The 21,947-nt window shown below is 32.1% G+C and overlaps 3 protein-coding genes across 3 annotated transcripts; 1 reads left to right on the top strand and 2 right to left on the bottom strand.

The window, feature by feature from the left end:
• Nucleotides 1-4,255: 4,255 nt before the first annotated feature.
• On the top strand, nucleotides 4,256-6,975 carry LOC142644619 (uncharacterized). Its single transcript, XM_075819198.1, has 3 exons — nucleotides 4,256-4,762; nucleotides 5,819-6,194; nucleotides 6,297-6,975. Exons 1-3 carry the CDS (start codon nucleotides 4,682-4,684, stop codon nucleotides 6,830-6,832), a joined length of 993 nt encoding a protein of 330 aa, XP_075675313.1. The 5' UTR covers nucleotides 4,256-4,681; the 3' UTR covers nucleotides 6,833-6,975.
• Nucleotides 6,976-7,714: 739 nt separating this feature from the next.
• LOC142644618 (protein kinase STUNTED) lies at nucleotides 7,715-11,456 on the bottom strand. The gene is made up of 10 exons (XM_075819197.1): nucleotides 10,920-11,456; nucleotides 10,728-10,801; nucleotides 10,424-10,542; nucleotides 10,219-10,334; nucleotides 9,622-10,125; nucleotides 9,293-9,541; nucleotides 9,029-9,192; nucleotides 8,625-8,852; nucleotides 8,387-8,536; nucleotides 7,715-8,261 (listed from the first exon to the last, which is right to left on the bottom strand). Exons 1-10 carry the CDS (start codon nucleotides 11,074-11,076, stop codon nucleotides 8,004-8,006), a joined length of 2,019 nt encoding a protein of 672 aa, XP_075675312.1. The 5' UTR covers nucleotides 11,077-11,456; the 3' UTR covers nucleotides 7,715-8,003.
• Nucleotides 11,457-20,163: 8,707 nt separating this feature from the next.
• LOC142643793 (ubiquitin-conjugating enzyme E2 10-like) lies at nucleotides 20,164-21,671 on the bottom strand. Its single transcript, XM_075818507.1, has 4 exons — nucleotides 21,390-21,671; nucleotides 21,155-21,282; nucleotides 20,876-20,980; nucleotides 20,164-20,490 (listed from the first exon to the last, which is right to left on the bottom strand). Exons 1-4 carry the CDS (start codon nucleotides 21,457-21,459, stop codon nucleotides 20,347-20,349), a joined length of 447 nt encoding a protein of 148 aa, XP_075674622.1. The 5' UTR covers nucleotides 21,460-21,671; the 3' UTR covers nucleotides 20,164-20,346.
• Between the last annotated feature and the right edge of the window lie 276 nt (nucleotides 21,672-21,947).

The following is a 21,947-nucleotide window of genomic DNA, read 5'->3' as shown; positions in this document are numbered from 1 at the left end:
AGTAGGAGTTGAACCCCAGATCTTTTATACAACCATCAGAGACTTTACCAGTTGAACTAATTAGAACCCATATCCACATGCACAGGTTTAGATCTTCCTTTGCAGGTCTCTCTCTCTTATTTTTATTTGAAAATGTTTTAGTATATAGTAGAAGATTATTAAAAAAAATTATGGATGGATTGGCTTCTGTTGAACTAATGAGTAATGACCCAAAGGTTGAAGCCCACCCCAAATCAGGTAGAGAAATTTAAGCTAATAGAATAGCCCGTATGACCAAACTTAACAATCCGAAGTCTGAGTACTCATTTGGATACAGCTGTTATTTATCAGCGCTTCTGCGTTTTGGCCTTATTTTTATTATTATTATTTTTTTAAAGAAGAACTTCACGTGGGACTATGCATTGTTCAGTGGGTCCCGTACACTTTTCACGAGATCTACAAGTACTTTTTTTAGAACGAACCCACAAGTACTTTATTCAGAAAAAGAAAAAAAAAACTTTAAAATTAGATCCCATAATACTATTTATAAATTTAAAAATTACTTTGCTACAGTGTTTTCAGTTTTCGGCAAAATAAACGGTATCCAAACAAACCCTTAAATCTCTCACTAGCACGCATTCCAAATCCCAATTCCAAACCTTTGGAGTCCGTTTGGTTAGAAATTTCTAGTATTATTATTTAAAGATGTGTTTGTTTAAAGGTGAAATAGGGTAGATGAAAAACTTTAGAGAAAAAATGGGATAGAAAACTTTTTAGAGTGTATTTGTTTGTTTGCATCATTCAAAATTCTCCAATATATTCCCACGTGTCAGTCCAATAAAGAACACTACAGGTGCTCATCCATACTTGTTATCATGAACAAGAATTTGAGTTGTTTTAGTTCTCTTCTTTATTGGACTAACACGTGGAAATATATTGCAGAATCTTGAATGATGCAAACATGGGGCATGATTATGATGGCTTCCTTTTCCTTTTTTTCTTTTTTCTTAATCAATCTTCATCGTATCAAATTGGAATTCGAGTTTGATAAACTTGATTTTGAGAGTTGTAAAAACAGTTTATATGTCTAAATAACTTAAAATGCATGTTATTTATCTAAAAATTTTCTAAAAATATACTATTCAGCAAATTTTACCTGAATAATATCTTATGGGAAATAAAATATAAGTTTTTTCTTTCGGGTAATGTAAGGTAACCGTTAAAAATGATTTATTGTGAAGTTCACTTAATAAAAAATTCTTTAAACCTTTCTTTTCTTTTCTCTTTTCTTGTCAAAGTCAAACCAAACCTTTTAATTTTTTACATTTTAGCTTTTGCATTAATTTTTTACTTAGCACAAAAGTTTATAAAAAAATTATATGGACATATGATGCAAAATTAGACTCTAATTGAAAATATAATTAAATTTTCTTTCAACTTTAGCTTTTATATATATATATATATATATATATATATATATATTATGAATTTATGATACTATTATATTATCCATTAAAATCAGTTTTAGACCTTTACTTAGGAAAATGTTTTTTTTAAGCCTTTAAATAAGTTTGCAATTTGTAAAGCCGAAATAAACAATTTATTGTGAAGTTCACTTAATAAAAAATTCTTTAAACCTTTCTTTTATTTTTTTAAAGTCAAACCAAACCTTTTAATTTTTTACATTTTGGCTTTTGCATTAATAATTTACTTGGCACAAAAGTTTATAAAAAAATTATATGGACATATGATGCAAAATTAGACTCTAATTGAAAATATAATTAAATTTTCTTTCAACTTTAGCTTTATATATATATATATATATATATATATATATATATATATATATATATATTATGAATTTATGATACTATTATATTATCCATTAAAATCAGTTTAGACCTTTACTTAGGAAAACGTTTTTTTTTTAAGCCTTTAAATAAGTTTGCAATTTGTAAAGCCGAAATAAACAATTCCCTTCCAATAATTAAATTGATTTTTTTTCGTTAAAAAAATTCTAGTAGATTCTAGAGTTTTTTCTTGTGGATTTAAGGAGCTACTTGTAGATATAAATTTTACGTTGAGCTTAATGAAATTAACAAATGAAATTCCAAGTCCCTACTAGTCCAAATCATTTAACAAGTGAAGTTTTGGGTTTGGGCCTCTTAAACTCTTAAACTTGACTAAAAAGCAAACTTGTCCCAAACGGCAAGTACCAACATGAATTCAAGTTCAACCATTCATGTTTTTTTAGTTGCTTGGAAAGAACGCTAATCTACAAGCTAAAGGAATAAGATCATAATGGCGGTTTGCTTCAAGAATGGATCATTGTGTCACGTATGAAAGATGACTGATTTGTCAACAACTCAACCATATTATTAAAAAACATGGCATTTTTTTTTTCTTTTTAATTTGGGGATCAGAGAGGCATAAAAATTATGATTCTCTAATTGGTTAAGTAACATTGTCATCACCATTAAATTGGAAACATATAGTTTGGTTTATCTTCTTGCTTGGTTAATAGTTAGGCTGAGATACGTGTAATAGCCAAACATAGAAATATATGGTTCTCAATTTTTTTTTATTAAAAATAATGTACCCTTCCCATCTGCATCACTTAATTCTTGGTTCTTATCCATCTAAATTCTAAGCACCTTCTTGTGCTAATGCAGATTACAAAATCTTTGGTGTTTATCCATTTTGACAAGTCCAAATTCTGTTAAAGAAGCAACTCTACCTCAAACCAATGAACCTCTTCCAAAATGCTTGGTGAATCATGCCAAACTTTCTTATAGGATAAACCAATTATTCCTCACATTTGTTCCACATTTATTTTCTATATAAATAGCATGACCCCCAATTAACATGCTATAGTTTAATATAGAAAAATAAAAATAAAAATTAATTACTCTCATCTGTCCCATTTGTTTCCTATGCAAATAGCATGACCTCCAATTAATGTGGCACTTTCATGAAGGGGTCCATGAATGGGTCTTTTAAACAAAACTCGATCCCAAAATTTAAATGTGATGTAGTCACAACTTCAATGTGATGGGAAAGTGAAATTAGGATAATATTTATAAAATATCTCTTCAAAGATAAAAACAAATGTAGTCGAAAGGATCATAAACCATTCATCATATAAAATTAAAGGTTAGTTTGGTAATGCATATTTTTTCCCCTTTTAGTTATACATTAAGAAAATTATTTATTCGCCTCATTCCTTGAAATTATTATTTATATTTTTTGAGAAGATTCCTTCAAATTACTTGGTAATGCATAGACATTCTCCCTATAAATGAAAGAGTGTAGTGTCCAATAAAGTTGACCGATCACAATATTTTTTTTTTTTTGGGTGTATAATGGTAAAGTTTTGTTGTAAATTAGACCATTCTCTCGTATATTATATATTTGAGCAATATTTTGTCTAGAAAAGTAAATTTTTGTCCTCTTATCAGTCATATACAACAACATATCTATCACATAACATATAAATACAATAAGGGAAAAATCATTTTAAATCAGTTTAAAAGTAATAAATTAAATCTTATAAAAATAACTGCGTAAAAAAAGTAACAAATAAAATTCCAGCAAACTTAAGTGGATATATAATATCTAGGATTTAATATGTTGCTTTTGAAACTATATAATTAAATTTGATACTTTTTAAAACTTCAAAATTTAATTTATTTTGAAAATTTTAGGATTTAATTTATTACACTCTATAGGGTTTAAAATGAAGTTTTAGAATAAATAAAAATATAAATCACTAAAATTTAGCTATTCAAACCAAATTTGAATGTCTATACACTCATGCTTTATATATATATATTTTTTGAATATATATATCCATTCATTTTGATTGGTGCATAATTAAAATGAAATATGTGATATAACTAGTAAAATTGATATTCTAATTATGATAGTGATGTTCTTCTCAAAAAAAAAAAAAATACGATAATGATGTTGCTCTTTTTTTAATTGGTGCATAAGATAAGTTATATTAGTGGTGCATGTAGTAAAAGTGATATTACACTTCTAAAAAAAAAAAAAAACCTAAAATTTAAACCATTTATAGATAGGATAATTATCTAGAATATCTAATATTTTAAATTTTGTAAGTATGAAAAATATAGAAAGAAAAATTTAATCCAAATTCTAGAATTTTCAAAATAATCATTAAATAAAAATTTATTGTGTTGAATTTTTTTTTTTTTTAATTGAGTTTATGTGTACATACATATAGGAGAGACAAATTTGTTAATATAGAGAAGAAGAGGACCAGAAAGTAAAGAATCCACAACGCGGGAACTACATCAACCAGAAAAGATTCAGGCAAATCCACCCTCCTAAACTGTCCCCCTCCTCTCTCTCTCAGTCCCTTCAACCATACCAAAACCTCCGGAACAATCAGAACTCTAGTTTTTATGGTTCTTGGTTTATCTCTTCTGCCATAGTTGAAAACAAAGGCAACCCAGAATTTGAAAACGAGAAAAGACAAAAACTTGGTGAACTTTGGAGACAAAAATATCACACCCAGAGAAGAGGGGGCAAAGAGACTTGGTTTTTTGTTGTTGTTTCTGTTGAAAAACGTAGTGTTTGGACATTTTTGGGTTGTGAACATAACAGTTTTTTGTTTTGTAGTCTTTGAAAACTAAGAGCTTGAAGGGGGGTTTGTTTTATTCTTCGAGTTTTAAGACCAATGTCTCGGTGCATACCCTTTCCTCCACCAGGGTATGTGTGGAACGGTGAGAGTGGCGAGGCTCTTATGGAACTGATTAAGGTTTGTTTGTTTGAGCAATTTATATTCTGTTACTACTGCTATATTGTCACTTCATATCTTGAGCTAAATGGGGAGTTAATTATCTTTCATGGCATGTGTATATGGTGAAATAGTACCCTTTTTTTTAATGAATAAGAGTGCGTGAAGTAGAGGAGCCCATGAATAATAGTACCTTTTTTTTTTGTTCTTGCTTGATGTTTGATTTGGTGTTATTTGTGATTGAAGATAGTTCTAAGTTATATTAATGAATTGTGATCATGTGACAATGTGTTAATATGGAGAAGGAAAGAGGCTCATGTTTTGTTCTATAAATGGTTTGATGGGATTCTATGCGGGGATAATGCATATGGTTTTCTGTCTTGTGATTTGAGTTTGGTTGTTTGGGCCCAAATGTAACTGTGTGCTGCATTTCTTGGTAGTTGAGGGAGCAATTGTTGCATTTTATCAAAGAGGGAATATATTTACTAAGGTTATGCCCAAATTAGATTCTGAATGATCTCGGAATGTGCTCCCCCCTTCACATGAAAATTTTGCCCTCTATAGGGTCATATTTCCTCTAAAACACCATGCAGTTTCTTGTAACCTTCAACATGAGATAAATTACATCTTTGTTTTAGTTTAGTCAATCGGACTTCTCAAATTTAAATATTACCATGATCTCTATGCTTTTAAAGATTTTTCATTTATAGCATGAATAATGGCAGAAAGTTGTACAGTTGATGTTCTTGAATTTGAAGTAATAGTAACTAGTCCTAAATCAGGAGACTGTTATGCTTAAGGATTTTTTGGAAACTATTTAGTTGATTGCAGAAATATCGTTCAGAGGTGACAGGGAGAAAACTGAATAATGAATATTGTTTAAGAGGGAATGCATGTTCAGAAAAGGAAGCATATGTTGTTGTTTTTAAATTAAGGAATATTTATGAAACTATTGCCAATACATGTCATTGGAGTCACTAAATTATGGGAATCAATGAATTAGCATGATACTGCTTTTTTTCTTGACTACTTGTTTAGCTTATCCCAAAATGATTATTTTTCTTTTCTACTCTGAAGCTCAACAGAGAAAGGGTAGAGGCTGAGAAGGAAAGGAAGAAAGAGAAGAGGAGGAGAAAGAAGGAGAAGAGAAGGAGGAAGAGGGAGAAGAGGAGGAGGAAGAAAGAGGAGAAGAGAAGAAGGGAAGATGGTGAGGTTGGGCAGGAAATGCAGAATCAGCAAAATAGGAACAAAGACGGCAGTAAAAAGAGAAGTTGGGAAAAGGGTGACAATGAAAAGGGAAGGAAATATGAAGCACAAGGATTGGAGACTAGCAGTCTTACTGAAGAGCTTGAACAGCCCACGATTTCTGAGTTCATCTATGATTCCTCTGACAATAGCAATAACATTAAGAGGAAAAGGGTCAAATGTTCTCCCAATGCCAGCCATAACCATGGTATGTCTGTATACATTAGTCCTTTCTTAGGAAGTCAATTTGCTTCTTAGGTTTGTCACATTTTCTCAGATACTTATATTTGTCACCATGTTTTTACTACAGAAAGTCATTTTAACTTTCAAAAGCAAAAGCATGAGGATCAAGCTGTATTGTCCAGCAAACCAGCTTGTTCTACTCCCACATGTACGGATACACTTGTCCAACAGGAGTTTGAAATGGATCCTAGACTCAGCAAAGATAAATTTTGTTCTACATCTGGTTTACCCACAACTGCCCAGGAAATGGCTTCTCGAACTACCAGAGAGATGTGCCTTTCCCCTTTTTCAACTGAGGTTGTCTCTGATGAGAAGGCTGAAACAGCTCCAGCATTGAGCTTGTCTGAAAGTTGGTCACTGCAGATGGAAACACAATATAGAGTCATAATTGTGAATTGGGTTCCCCCTCCTTTACAGAATGAGCACTCTAAGTTTGATGATCAAGAGTGGCTCTTTCAGAGAGGGCAGCCCAGAAATGACATGATTCAAAAAACTAACACTTGCAGTTATGACTTCTGTCATGGAAGTTGCATCCTATACCCTCATGCTCACTATTTGCCTGAGGTTGACATATATGCTTTGCCATATACAGTACTGTTTTGAAAATGTAAATGGAAGCATTATATCGGACTACGAGTTATATGAAAATTTTGTTGTCTGTGGTCGGGTTTGAAATCTTTCTACCAGTCTTTCAAGTGATCAAACTGAGAACAGGCTTACCTGCATTTGTGTTCTCTAATGTGATTTTTTGTAGTTGCATTTTTTTCAAGGTGACTACATAGTGCTCAAATTAACCTCCAGGTGCTGCTAGCATAATTAGGGATGAAGCGGGGATGTTGATTTATGGTTACACTTGCAACATTGATGAGGACAGTATTCTAATGGCAGAATTATGGCCATTTAAGCTGGTTGATTATTGCCTTGCAAGTACAAGAAACATGATTGTGGAACTGGAAACAGATGCTGAAGCAGAATTTGATTTCATGGACATGGTATGGTAGAGCTCCCCATCACACTGTCAAGGATACAATTTCTGTGTGTAGACTGGCTAACTTGAGCCATTGTTTATGTGATCTCAGGTAATTCACCAAAAACCTCCACAGAGACAGCTACCCTGTTGGTCAGCTAATTTTGCGGGAGTAACCTTTATTAAATCTTAGTCCAGTCTTGTACTTGAATTCATAAAACCAGAAAAAATACAATGTGGTTCATTGTCCTGAAATCTCTTTAACTTTGGATTTGAATTTATTATTGCTGTTATTTGTCTTTTGCCATTGCAATTTATATCTTTGCAGTTTGCATCTGAGTTTATTTACCGCAAATTAAGGAAGAAATCTCAATCATCCCTTTGTTGGCTTTGCCGACATATATCAATTTTGTAGCATCTTTGTACTGCCAATTCTGGTTACCATTAAAGCAAATACTCAAAGCCTTATTTACTTACATATGTTGGTGCCATTTATAGTTACTATAGGTTTGTAACCATTTGTATCTAATCAAACTTGCACAGAAGTAAGTTCGCCCTTCTTCAACAAGATGTAGTTGGCTATTAAGCATCACAAGGTCCAGAATGTTGTCTGAACATTTTGCAGCATGGAATTGTTGCAAAAGAACGATTAAATGGGATTTTTACAATTTACAACACCTCACTGTAGGGTGCCAACATTCTTTTCCTCAACTGTACAATTACAAACTACACATCTGAAAAAGTCAAAAGTATGAAGCAAATTTGTGTTTGATAAAGGTGAAACTATTTGGGAGACTATAACTAAAGCTAGTCAAAGCTGGAAGATCTGCTGCATCGTCCTTTCAAGTATTCTTCCAAAGACCTAATATTGCTGCGCTCAGCACTACTATCAGATGTGTTATCATCTTCAACATCAAGCAATGCAAGACTCAAATGTAACTCTGGACTAGAATTTGGATAAACCTCATCATCATTGTTGTCCTGGTTTTCTGAATCCTTTAGATTACCATTTTGGGAGTTCAACCATTCTTCAACATATATATCCCCTTTTAGCAGCTTCAGTATCTGGAAAGTAAGGAAGTTAAAAGTTCAATTAGCTCTCACTCTAATATTAAAGAAAACTTGTCCTTAGAATATAGTATATACACGACATCTATGGTATGACAACTTCAGTATTGCAATATAATTACCTGGCTCATTTTAGGGCGAAGCCGAGCTGCCCTTGTGGTGCAGAGGGTTGCTGCAAGAACCATTCTCTGAACCTGAGTCTCATCATATTTTCCATCCAATTTTGGATCCAACATACTTTTTATATCTCCACTCTCTATCTTTGGCTTTGCCTGAAATCATCATATTAAATGTTATTCACAAGCATAACACTCACATAATTAGCACATGCAAAATTCTATTTATGGAGGAGGCTCTTACCCAAATGACCAAGCTCTCTTGTCCTTTGGGATTTTCTAAGCCAATTGGTTCTCTTCCTGATAACAATTCAAGAAGCACCACACCAAAGGCATAAACATCAATCTTGTCACTTACTTTCCCATACATGAAATATTCAGGAGCAATATAACCAAATGTTCCTACTACATCGCTCTGAGTCACAAATGTTGAATTTGTTGGTCCCCACATCGAAAGTCCAAAATCAGATAACTGTCACACAGCAACAACAATTAATCATATCATTCTTTTGTGACGATTTATTATTTCTAATTACCACACGTGTCAGTGCTGGTCTGGTATAAATTATTTTCATTGGTTTATTTGGCTTAAAAATTAACTGGGTAAAAGTACGGTTGTACCTAGAAAAGGTAAAGCTAGAGTAATACCTGTGGTTCAAATCCAATGGAGAGAAGAATATTTGAAGACTTGACATCTCTATGAATAACAGGCTGAGAACATTCATTATGTAGGTAATTAAGAGCTTCAGCAATCCCAACTGCTATATTAAACCTCACATGCCATGATAATACAGACTTATCTTTGTTTTTACCTATATCACATATTAACTCATATTAGTATGGTGAATCTTTAGCAAGTGAAAGAAAAAAAAAATTTAGAAGGCATAAATGATAAATCTTATTGAGCATTACCGTGTAAGTTTTCCTCTAAGCTTCCTTCAGACAAGAAATCATAAACTGAGATTAAAGCATTATCTTCGATGCAGACACCGATCAAGGGTGTGATGTGTTTATGTTTCAGTGAGGAGATGATGTTCACTTCATAGGCAAAATCCTTCCATGCTTCTTTGGTTGATTTCACAATCTTTACTGCCACTGCCTTGCCCTCTGGAAGAATCCCCTTATATACACGGTTACATCCTCCTTTGCTGATCAAATTTTCTGTTACAAAAGCAAAAATTTAGTCAGAGAATAAGAATAAATACGATTTCAAGAATAATCTCAGGATAAAAGTTACTCACCTGAGGAAAACTGAGAAGTTGACATTTTCAGAACCTCATGACTGAACCATTTGCAACCTTTCGGTAGCTCACCGTATGCAGACAAACAATTCTTAGGATTCTCATCCAAACTAACACTGATATCACTTTCAAATGGGGTTTCCTTAATAGTTGAACATTGAGGACTTAGCTGTGGGGAACGATCTGGTAAGGTCATTACCCATTGCACCACAGATATGTTCCTAGCAAGTGGTGCTTGTGGAATAGATGAACTAGCTTTACGAAGTAATGGCCAACCGGGCCTATAATCCAAAGGGTCTCTTGCATATCGAGAATTTGATCTCAAAGAAAGTCTTTTGCTGTCACAGGCAAAGTTGAAAACTCCATCTCTGGAGTTTTGTACCACCTCAGAAATGGTTGATGCAGTTTCTGCCTCTGAGTCACCAAATTCAGATTTGTAATCTTCTAAAGTCGGAACTTTTATTAGACTAAAACTTGGCTTTGGATCCCCATTAAGTATAAGACCTGACATAATTGAAAGCAAACTTGTTATATGTCTCTCTTATGTGTCTCAATAATCTAAAAGATGGAACTTTAAGCAGGACAGAAATACCAAACCTGGTAGTTGATTATTGGTGAACCTTCTGAACACAATTTTCCCATTGTGGATAGCCAAAACATCGGTTGTTGAAGGCAGCCTCCTGCTACAATATTTGGCAGTGGAAGCCCAACCCCTGAAAATCTAATCTGTTTAGAGTAATCAAAAAAGATTCACACAATCTAAAATCAATCCAAAAGTTATAGTCCTATCTCTCCCTCTTACCCAAGAGCACTGTGCTTGCTTATCCCTACAACTACAGCCACAGCAGCACAGCTCTTCGCCTCTCTCACCAAAACCCTTCGGGCTGAACTTCCTGTCAAGATTTGACCACTGAGATCAACCTGAAACCAAGTATCCCAAATGATAATCAATCCTTAATATTCCAATGAATGAACAACAAGAAGAACCAAAACTTAGTCACAAAATTTTAGGAGCAGCTATGAATCCTCTTCAGGCTAGTCACGGTGAGCCACATGTATATCTCAATGAATGAACAGAAAGTGAAAATTGATAAAGCATTACTAACCTTATTTGCATTACATAGCTCCTCATAAACTTCTAAATAACCATCCAACAAGTTCTTGTTTTTTGAAGCCCGGTCTGTATTGAAATGAATAGTGTTAGAGCCAAAAGAAGTAACAAATATGAATTAAGAAGCACATGAAAATCATATCATATTGCTATAAACACACATAAAACTTCAAATTCCATGCATTACCAGAACTTCTACAAACATGAACTGCAACCACACAATCTCCAGGCTCAGCAACTTTCACAATAGCCCAGCTGAGCAGCTCTCTGCTCTGGCTGTCAATACGGATACCAACCAATACATTTCTCTTCCCAACAGCATTAACCACCTTCTCAACTAACATTTTTCTTTATTTCCCTCTAAACAATCTCTTTCACACTGTCAAAACTTTTTATAAATCCTATTCCATCTTGAATATTGAAGAACTTCAGCAAATATATTCTTGTCACTATTTTTGAATGTTGTGCCACTTCAATCTCTGCAATAAAAAGCTTCCATTTTCAACTCAATCTACAATAACAAAGCTAATGCTTCATTAGACTAATATAAATGGTGCAGGCCAACATATTACTACCATATAAAGTATAAACCAACCAGATCTCAATCAGTATTTTAAATTTAAAAAAAATCCCATCAAAGATAATATTATAACTATCCGAAAAAAACTACAGGATAACTCACAAGATCTTTCATTGACCATTAAAGTCTTTACCCACCAAAAAAATAAAAAAGTTGTAGCAAAAATATAAACAAAACAAGACAATTAAGTTGTACCTAAAAGTTGCATGTCATGTGGCCACATGTTGTTGGAGCAAAACATGTTTTAAATATGAAAATACCGCCAACTACTGCAAACTAAAATTTCAAGTCTCTCAAATAATACTATAAATTAACAATTTGATGCTGTGTTGAGTGTATTCTTAATTTTATTTTTTTTTTTTTAAGAAGTTTAAAAATATATGAGTGTTATGGTGACGATGAAGCTTATTCAAGCAAATGGGTATTCATTAAAAAAATTTGAAAAATAAAAATATTAAGTGGCTTTGGATTTTGTGGAGAAGCAAGTGTCGGTAAGTGAGTGAATTCCCCGAAAGAGTGGGCAAATATTTTTGAGGGTACGTGAAAATAGGAGTGATTTGTGATTGAGTTCGTTAAACAAACCGGCAAAATTTCGCGGGAAACCCATGATATCCGGTCATATACTAGGTGCTGAGAATGTGGGGATAGAAAATTCGACCGGCTGTTGCGGGTTTGAGAAGCTCAAGGCTGTGCCACATGCTGTTACGTGATCACTAAGGTTTCTCACTTTAATTTATAAATGAATAGTATAAAACAAGAAGCCAAAGTGAAGTCATAAAACACGTTCAATGAAGCAATGATAATTTTTAACCATATGTGATGATCTTTGTTTGATTTGACATTTTAGACTCAAAACTACTTTCTTTTATGATTGAGGTTTTTGTTTACTACATTTTCAAATCTTAGTTGAAAAAATAATAAGAACCATGATATGTGAATATGTGATTATACGTAATCATAAAATAAATGTTGACGTAGAGATTTATAGAATAAAACATTGGTGAGCTCAATTGGTGTGAAAGTCACCTCGAGATGTTAATCATACCAATTTTATATGAAAAAAAGATGGTTTACATTTTTGTTTCCTTAACTTATTGATAGCTTTCATTATCGTGTTGTATTTTTTGAACATGTCATCAAGCTTGAAATGTTAATGTGCCAATTTTATATGAAAAATGATGGTTCACATTTTTGTTTCCTTAACTTATTGATAGCTTCCATTACTGTATTGTATTTTTTTTTTTTTTAATAGAGACGTCCAAGACTCAAATTCACATTTCACAAATGTTTTTAGAAATTTCAAGGTGTTTGGTAGAGACAAGATTTTTTATTGAGGTCATTAAAATGTTTATAAAGATCAAAGTTTCTTTTATCTTTAAATTCCGAAAGGACCAAAACACTAGTTACAAATGTTCTAACACAACTCCGCGTACATGAAAAATATCTTTGTGATATCTTCATAAAGTGCCTATTTTAGCAATGCCTCGTGTTGTGAGTATGACATTTTACACATAGTTCATCTTTTTTACATATATCTTTGTGATATCTTCATGAAGAAAAGTCTTTCAGCAATGTCCTCGTGTTATGAGTATGACATTTTTACACATAGTTCATCATTTTTATGACCAAAATTAATTAGAACCATGTAGAATGAATTCTAATTGGGGAGATTGGTATGGAGGAGACCATGAGGACAAACCAAGGAGAAAAAGGAAGAGAGATAGAGCACTCATTATATGCACCCTTTGAAATAGTCATTTTTAAATTATACAAACGAAGCATATCTACTTAATCACATGTAGAAATTAAGTCTTCAAAAGAAAATTTATTTAGTGAAAATAGAAAGAAAAAAAAAATCTTCATGCCTATAGACATTATCTCACTTCCATAAGAGTATAAAGAAAATAGTTTATTTAATAGTTATAGCCTGTTTGTTTTAATTTTAATGTTTAATTCATTTTCATCATTAGTATATGTACAATTAGTTTGAGAGTTGAGACCCTCCCTCGCCCCATTTGTGAAAATGAATTTTGATGTAGCAATTAGTGAGGAGAAAACATGTATTGAAGATCAAGGCCTTTTGAAATTTGAAAGCAGAAGCTAAAGCAACTAGGCTAGCATTAGGAAAGCCATATAAGCATGGAATCTGCGAAGGAGAGACTATAATCACGATTTTGCCACTGGCTAATTTTGGGTCGTTACTCTACTTTCCATCAATCTAGATGGAACTATTTGAGTGGTTTGTAAACCATATTTTTAGGGAAGCTAGTTTTGTTGCCTATAATGTAGCTAGTTGGACTCTTTTGCTTGGAAATGAGCCCCATCTCTTCTTTACCAAAAATTTTCCTCACTTCATAGGATGATCAAGAAGGACTTCATTTCCTCCTTTAGTAACTTGTTTCTAGATTTCTTATTTCAATGAATATTTCATGTTTACCTTAAATTAAAATTTCACTTTATTGACTGTTTCCATCCCCTGTTTTTTTTTTTCTAAGTCTAGCGTGGGAATATTATGGTCCCAGATAGAAAGGTCGCAGACATCTTTTTTTATAGCCGAAAGCTATGGTACTCTTTGTGCTTGTTAGGCAATGACATTGGCAGTGAGATAATGACAAAAACAAACGTGTCCACCACTATTAAGAATCACGGTCAACAAGGTCTTGCTTCATTTGGCCGCCTAAACAAAAATCATGGAAAAGGATAGCCACATAACTTGAGCTTCAAATTTTTTTTTTTTTGGGTGGAAATTAATTAGTGTTTTTAATTGGTAGTGTTGATTATTTATTTATTTATTTTTTTTGAATATGATAGGGTTGATAATTGATAGTGAGATATATCCTAATCTATATGTTTGAGTTCGTAAACTCTGAAATTTCAAGGAAAGGAAAAAGAAAATAAAGTTAAAGTTAATATACAAGGCTTTCATTTTTTTTAACAATAATTAACAAGCCTTTTGTTTCAATTCATTTCTTTTTATTACTCTTCAAATGAGGCAGCCTAAGTAAAATATAAACTAAAAGGCTATTTATTTATTGAAACAAATAGGAGTAAAAGGGAATCTCAAATTCTCTTTCCCTATTCAGATTGAAAATACTTGGGAAAATTACTTTTTAAACTTTATATTTTATGTGTGATTTTAAATGAAACCCTATAATTTAAAACCACTTGAGTGGGACACACACATTAATAATACCCTGTACAGGTCAATCTTTTTAGTTTAGATGGCCCCAAAGAAAAAGTTGAAAAAGAATATTACTTCTTGGGAGGATAGGTAATATAAATATAAATTATAGTAATCCACTTGTAGTAACTATCTAAAGTCTAAACTACTGTTGAGTCAAAAATATATAAAATATTACACACATGCTAAACTTTTGCAACGTGAGTTATTTCTTTTTTTTTTTAAAGAAAATTACCTCATTCTCCTTTGAGATTTTTTTTTATAAGAAAGAATTTCTGCTGTAGCCTAATCTAAGTGTATATGTGTGTAAAATTTCTTCCTAGAGACTTGAATCTCGGCTCTTGCTCCCACACTCCACAAGCACTTATACTTATGGAGTGACCACTGCACACCCTGACCAACGCACCAAAAGTGTGCGGTGGTCATTCTCCTTTGAGATTGAAATAACACTTCTCCCTAAATATTTGTATAAATAACCCTCTTTCGTTGATGTTTCTATGAATACAACAATAAATCCATTCACAACTCTCTTCATATGTAGAATATCCATTTAAGAAAAATAAAATAAAAGATTTCTCTTTAAATCACTTATTCAACCATCAGAGACTAAATATCAAAGGAGTCAATCTCGTACCAAAGGTTGTATCAGTTTGATCAGTGTAACGATATATTTCGGTACCGGTCAATACCGGTATACCGTTTCAAGTTTACCGTTATATATATATATGTATGTATGTATGTATGTATGTATGTATGTATGTGCATTATAATAAATATAAAAGTTTACCATAAAATATTACCTTAATTCAGAACAAATTATTCATGATTTTAGACTTTATCATTAATTAAAAGAAAAAGAAAAACATAATATAAAAATTGAAAGCTTAATTATTCATTGTATACTAAGAAAAAAAATAATATTAATAAGTTATGTAAGTAAGTTACCATTATGTCCTTACAAAAATTAAAAAATTACAAAACTAAAATAAATAAATAAAGCTTTTTTTTTTCATGTACTGGCTGGTACGCCTGGTACCAGCCGATATTGTCCAAAATCAATTGGTATGGTCAATACATGGCTGGTACGGCCGGTATTTAAACTGATACGAAACGTTAGCGTTTCGATACCGGTATGGTACATACCGACCGATACCAGTATGGTATCAACCACCTTGCGAAATATATATCGTTAGGTTATATGGTCATTAACATGTGGTAATGTTGAATTACAATGAACCGTCAAAGATTGATTTATATATGATCTTATTTTACTAAGTGAAGAGTTAAATTTAGTGTAGCATTAGAAACTAAAATGATAAGCAACAATATAAATATGTACTATTTTTTTGTCCCTTGATGAAAACTCATTTCATTGGAGCAATATTGTTTTGATGTTCATGTAAGTCACCATCCGGTTGCACTTTCACCATTACGTATTTGTTTTTGTCTCAAATATTATTATTATTATTATCTCTATAAAAAAAAATTATTTAAAAAAAAAACTCATATAAAAAAGAGCACAAAGAAGAAATGACATATATATAAAAATATCAAGAGCAAACAATTAGGCCGTGAATTTTCAACATAATGTCAATAGTGAGAAAAGGGCTTTATCACTTTTTTAGTTTTATCATGTAGATATGGAAATGTTACATGCATTTTAATTACAAAAAAATGTTTGGAAAAGTTGAGAGGATATGATAACATGAGGGTCCAGTTGTACTGATGAGCTCTAAAGTTGTATTAATCTGCATTTTGCAATGGCTAAATGTTTGCTTCATAGGTGCAACTGAATGCAAAGTTATAGGGATTTTTTTTTAATATATATTATTGAATTTCATTCTATAACCACGGCTCTATGATAAGTGCTCTTTACCAATTGAGCTAATTCAAATCTACAATAATTAAAAATTATGATTATTAAATTATTTGAGACTTAATTAAAATGATTTTTTTTTTTTTTTTTGATAGGAAAGACTGAAAAACTTTTATTAGGTAAGGGATAAGTACATAGCATCTTGAAGTACTAGAGATTCAATTATTGGAGGACTTTCTTCAATCCAAGTAACAAAACCATGAATACCCTTTGCATGTTGTGCCAAAGTATGGGCAGACTTATTTCCCAGTCGTCCCACATGTTGGACTTTTACGTTTCTAAACTCATGCAACTTGTGCCGGATGCTCTCAATGACATAATTCACTGTAGCAGGTGGTATGCTCTCTACGACTCAAACAATAACCTTAAGAAATATTTAATTATCAATTGATTAATAACCCATTATTGAAATTCATTTATTATAAAAATCTACATATATTGCAACTCAAAATCTTGCTCGAATTAAAAAAAAAAAAAAGGATATTTATCTCACATTGATTGTGTGTGTCCAGTGTTCTCTGTTTATAACTCCAATTTACAACTACAAAGGTTAGATCATTTTATAGTTGTACTCTGGTTAAAAAAATCTTGCTCGAATAAAATTCATAGTATTTTTTTATTTTTTAAATCTCACTCGAATAAAAGCTATTGGTAACCAACTTGTATTAGTTGTTATGAAAATGATTTATTAAGGCGATTTTGTGAAGTTGTAAATGCACCATCCGTCGCACTCACATCTATCAAAATAAAATTAGGTGCCATAATTTTGAATATGATGTTATGACTTGAGTGGTCTCTATAGTCTATTCTCTACCACTACAACAAGCTTGATTGTTTTTTAAGGCTATTATCATTATTATTATTTTAATTTGGGCAAAATATTATTTTGGTTCTTAAACTTTATCAAAAGTTTATTTTTCATCCCTAAACTATTGAAAAGTTCATCTTTCGTACTTAAAGTATTGAAAATGTTTTATTTATATTTCTAAACTTTACTAAAAGTTTGTTTTTCATCTTTAAACTATTGAAAAAAGTTTTTCTTTCATCCCCATTTTTGTCTCTAAACTATTGAAAAAACTTTTTACAAAGTTTAGAGATGAAAAAATAACTTTTTAAAGTTTAGGGACGAAAAACAAACTTTTATTAAAGTTTAGGAACCAAAATAGTATTTTAGCCTTTTAATTTCAATGAAAAGTAGATTATTTTTAAGCTTTTTGGGATGATAATTTTTCCTTAAATTCTTGTATCTTAACTTTACTTTTTATGAAACTTGAACCCTGATTCTTGCCTCATCCACACTCAATAAGAACTTATATTTGTGGAATAACCATCATGCCAAGGGTGTAAAGTAGTTGTATCTCTACTTCTAATTTTGTTTATGAAATGAGATAAATAAGTCGCATGTGCAGTAGCTTACTTTTGAAACATAATTCAACTCAAGGAACAATTAGATAAATTTATTTATTTATTCTCTAAGGTCAATGGCCACATTGGCATTCCATCCCCATTTGTGGGGTTAAATCAGGGGTCCATTAATTCTTTCAACTGTCCCTTGGGGAATAAAAAAAAAAAAAAGTAATGGAAGTAGAAATTTTAATGTGCAGGTGATAATGGAAAACAAATAGCAAGAACATTAGTAATCAGAGCTAAGATGATAGGAAAAATTAACCAGATGACAAGTTTGAGAGTCTTATCATGGTCAATATAAAATGTTCTATTCCGTGAACTCTACCCTCTTGGTCCTCTTGTTTAGAATTTACTAAATTTAAGTATTCTACTCCTATTATTGAACCTATAAAGCATGTACCAAGATATTGGGGTATTTTCAATACGTCATTTTGTGATATGTAGGACTATCACCTGAAAACTAAGGAAGATTTGAAGGGCTAATTAATCAGCCATATTATGGAGCCATGTGTGGAAATTTTCTGTTAGGAGAATATATATTAGGTTAAGTATGCCCTACCTCCCATCTTTTTCAATAATAATACCAACCATATGAATATCATCAACTTTAGTAGCTATGTACTTATATATGTAATTTAAAGATATAGGTCACCCCACTCAAATTCTCTTTGTTTTGGCTTATAGCTCCTACATGGAGTGAAATCGAATAACTTGACTTTATAATATGATTAGGTTGATCACAGAGGCTTATAGAATACATATTTTGGATGTTGAAAATTGCAATGGACTAATGGGCCAATCAACTGAAAATCATTTCAATTGCTTGTACGTACTCTATATATCTCAGCTAACAATTGCATTATAATCATTTTATATTGGAAACAAATCTACTTCTTTGATTTGGTAGGTCAAGGAACATACTAACCTGCCTTGAAATAGAGTGACAACTATAGTTTTGTGGAAATTCATCATAACCAATAAAATTTACTTTGTTTAGAAACAAAAGGAGAATGCCCTAAATTCAAAAAGAATAATGCAATCTACATAGCAAACCTAAACCCTGTAAAAAAAAATGCTATTAAGTTCAATTCTAAGTCATTGATCCGAAATGACTTTAGCATGGCAGTGAAAACGCATGGAGGCTTACCATAACAAACTTGGATTGAGATAGTTTTTTATAGGGTTTATTACATTAATCCATTCTAAACTAATATGAAACCTGTAGTTCAAAATTTTGTAATCAACACCCTGATTCAATATTAATTTGTAATGTCCATCCCTACATCTAAATTAGCGCAAAATCAATAGTTTAGTGAGCAATTATCATTTCAATTGCTTGTACCCTATATATCTCAGCTAACAATTGCATTATCATCATTATATATTGGAAAAAAATCTACTTCTTTGATTTGGTAGGTCAAGGAACATACTAACCTGCCTTGAAATAGAGTGACAACTATAGTTTTGTGGAAATTCATCATAACCAATAAAATTTACTTTGTTTAGAAACAAAAGGAGAATTTAAAGAACAATGCAATCTACATAGCAAACCTAAACCCTGTAAAAAAAAATGCTATTAAGTTCAATTCTAAGTCATTGATCCGAAATGACTTTAGCATGGCAGTGAAAACGCATGGAGGCTTACCATAACAAACTTGGATTGAGATAGTTTTTTATAGGGTTTATTACATTAATCCATTCTAAACTAATATGAAACCTGTAGTTCAAAATTTTGTAATCAACACCCTGATTCAATATTAATTTGTAACGTCCATCCCTACATCTAAATTAGTGCAAAATCAATAGTTTAGTGAGCAATTATCCACCCAAAACTATGAGAGGATTAGAAAATATGCACCCTAAACTATGAGAGTATTTGTAATGTGCGCCCTAATCTATAAGAGCATTTGCCATGTGCACCACTAATTTGGACTCAAATTTTGATGGCAGATGGATGTCAAAAATTATTTTTGAATTAGAACTGATTGCAAAAATTTAAAAGTTTGGGGTACACATTACAAATCCCAAATAGTTTAGGGTGGATAGGTTCAACTTTGTAGTTTTTCAATTATAAAAAGTTATCGAAGTATAATTTATATTCTCCTGAAATTCAGTTAATGAATGTTTGGGAAGAAATAGTTTCACATAAGGGTCCAATGAGATCATAAAGATGTAAATTACAATTTGGGAAATCAAGTACAAATGCTAGCAAAGTATGGAAACACTGGGTTTCTTTTGAAGTGCAGAACTCATAAATATTTGTCCAACTTAGAGGTTTCCATGCTCAATTTCTTCATTATTTGAACTATATGAAGGTGGTGCTACATAACCCAAGAGGAGGAAGGATGAGGGTGAATTGGAGTTTATTTATTACAATGAAAAGATTATTGAGAGTGAAAGACAAGATCAAAAGTTGCCACCCATTTATTCTAAGCAAAGATATGCTCAAAGTACAAAGTAAGAAAGCCTTACATAGGTCATTTTTATACCTCAACAAGGCAGTATGACAGGCAAAATGGAAAGTTTAATATTGACAAGAAGAAAGCTATTATTTTAATAGGCATGAGAATCTAGCCCATGGCATACTTTTGTGTCCAGCTCCGAGCAGTTGACTCATATTTGAACTTGTCAGTCTTGCACATGTGAGCAATTTCAGGTACAAGAGGATCATCTGGATTTGGGTCAGTCAGCAAGGAGCATATAGAGAGTAAAACCTGCATGCAATACTACTATATCAGTATAACTTCATGTGTAAATGGTTCAAGGAATTTTAAATCAAGAAGAGAAGAGGGATCATAATTGAGCAATAGGAGTATAGGACACCTCAAGGGAATAAATTAATAACATTCTTAGGCCAAAGATAAAATTAATAACATTTTTCTTTATAGCATTTAGCATTACATCATTCTCTGTTCCATATCATTGATTTATAAATAATAAGGCTTTTTCAATCTTTAAAGATCATATTTAGACTTTATACACAATTTTCTTTTCTATATGTGATGCAATCCTTGTGATGGACTAATGCGTCCTATCAAAAACCAAAACTGAAATCCTTAAGTGTCAAGATGGACCCCCTAGAGTTCTTCAATATATCACCTTGGATATGGTGAGTGCTGGGCTCCATTGTTCCTTGAGTATGTCCAAGCAGATATTCCCATTGCTATTTATGTTTGGATGGAACACCTTGGTCCTGAAGGCAACCTGCAAGCAATTTTTATAAAAGAGAACGTTTAGAATGTTTTTCATTAGACATGTTTACAATATAAAAAATTGTAACTAATGGAGAAAGCAATGAATTTTTGAGATATTAATTACATATCAACCTTCAATGTAGCAATATGCTGCAAGAGAGATTAATTGGAGCTTTGCTCTTACCTTTGGGGGTTTGAAAGGGTAGTCTGGTGGGAAATGGATAGTCACAAGGAAAACACCACCAGCATAAGGACTATCATTTGGACCAATGATGGTAGCTTGCCAATGGAACATATCTTCAGCCACAGGACCTGTATAATGCACCGTAAAGCAATCACTATTTTTATTCAAAAAAAGAAAAGAAAAATTATAGCTGTTGTGATGAAAGCCCATTTCAAGTTTCTTTAGTTCCACTAACCTGCACTGCATGATGTTGGTGGATCTCTCTGCAAGTCCTTGAGCTCCTTCAATATGCGCTTTGATGCCATTCAAGAAATTTCAGAATTATAATTTCTTAAACAGGGAATTGAGGAATTCAGCAGGAGGATGAGTCACAATCTATGAGCACACGGCTGAAGGGAAAAGCTGTGGTGTATTTAATGGAGGAAATGCACGTGTTGGGGGGGAGGGGGGGATAGGTAGGAATGAAGAGGTCCTTTAATCTTTATGTACCGATTGAAGTGGGAACAGAATAAATTCCAGAAAGAAAAAAAAAAGTAGCAAGTAAAGAATCAGAAAGTTTTGAAACTTTGAAAGAATACTTGCTTTATTGGTTTGCTTTTCTTTTATTTTCAAAACTGCAGGCTATTACATAATAAGGTATCAATCAGGAGTCTATCGCTGAGCGTTCTCTCTTTTAATAATTGCTTTTAAGCATATCTTAGAGGCCTTACTTTTTCTCCCTAGTTGTCCATGAGATTAATAAGAGGTAGAAATCAGTACATCTCTTATCTAAATCACTTATTTTGCAGAGAAA

Source organism: Castanea sativa, chromosome 7 (assembly GCF_040712315.1).
Source record: "Castanea sativa cultivar Marrone di Chiusa Pesio chromosome 7, ASM4071231v1".
Taxonomy (NCBI): Eukaryota; Viridiplantae; Streptophyta; class Magnoliopsida; order Fagales; family Fagaceae; genus Castanea; species Castanea sativa.
The sequence above is the reverse complement of the archived record's forward strand: the minus strand, read 5'-3'. Positions and strand labels throughout refer to the sequence as shown.

What these genes read in the sequence shown, in the direction of transcription:
- LOC142644619 (XM_075819198.1), top strand. Translation starts at nt 4,682, where the DNA reads ATGTCTCGGTGCATACCCTTTCCTCCACCAGGGTATGTGTGGAACGGT. An exon ending in CTCTTATGGAACTGATTAAG is followed by an intron (nt 4,763 to 5,818) that starts GTTTGTTTGTTT and finishes TCTACTCTGAAG; the next exon opens with CTCAACAGAGAAAGGGTAGA. An exon ending in CAATGCCAGCCATAACCATG is followed by an intron (nt 6,195 to 6,296) that starts GTATGTCTGTAT and finishes TTTTTACTACAG; the next exon opens with AAAGTCATTTTAACTTTCAA.
- LOC142644618 (XM_075819197.1), bottom strand. Translation starts at nt 11,076, where the DNA reads ATGTTAGTTGAGAAGGTGGTTAATGCTGTTGGGAAGAGAAATGTATTG. An exon ending in CCATTGGATTTGAACCACAG is followed by an intron (nt 8,853 to 9,028) that starts GTATTACTCTAG and finishes GCTGTGTGACAG; the next exon opens with TTATCTGATTTTGGACTTTC. An exon ending in TTCGCCCTAAAATGAGCCAG is followed by an intron (nt 8,262 to 8,386) that starts GTAATTATATTG and finishes CTTACTTTCCAG; the next exon opens with ATACTGAAGCTGCTAAAAGG.
- LOC142643793 (XM_075818507.1), bottom strand. Translation starts at nt 21,459, where the DNA reads ATGGCATCAAAGCGCATATTGAAGGAGCTCAAGGACTTGCAGAGAGAT. An exon ending in ACCAACATCATGCAGTGCAG is followed by an intron (nt 21,283 to 21,389) that starts GTTAGTGGAACT and finishes TGCATTATACAG; the next exon opens with GTCCTGTGGCTGAAGATATG. An exon ending in CAGCACTCACCATATCCAAG is followed by an intron (nt 20,491 to 20,875) that starts GTGATATATTGA and finishes TATTGCATGCAG; the next exon opens with GTTTTACTCTCTATATGCTC.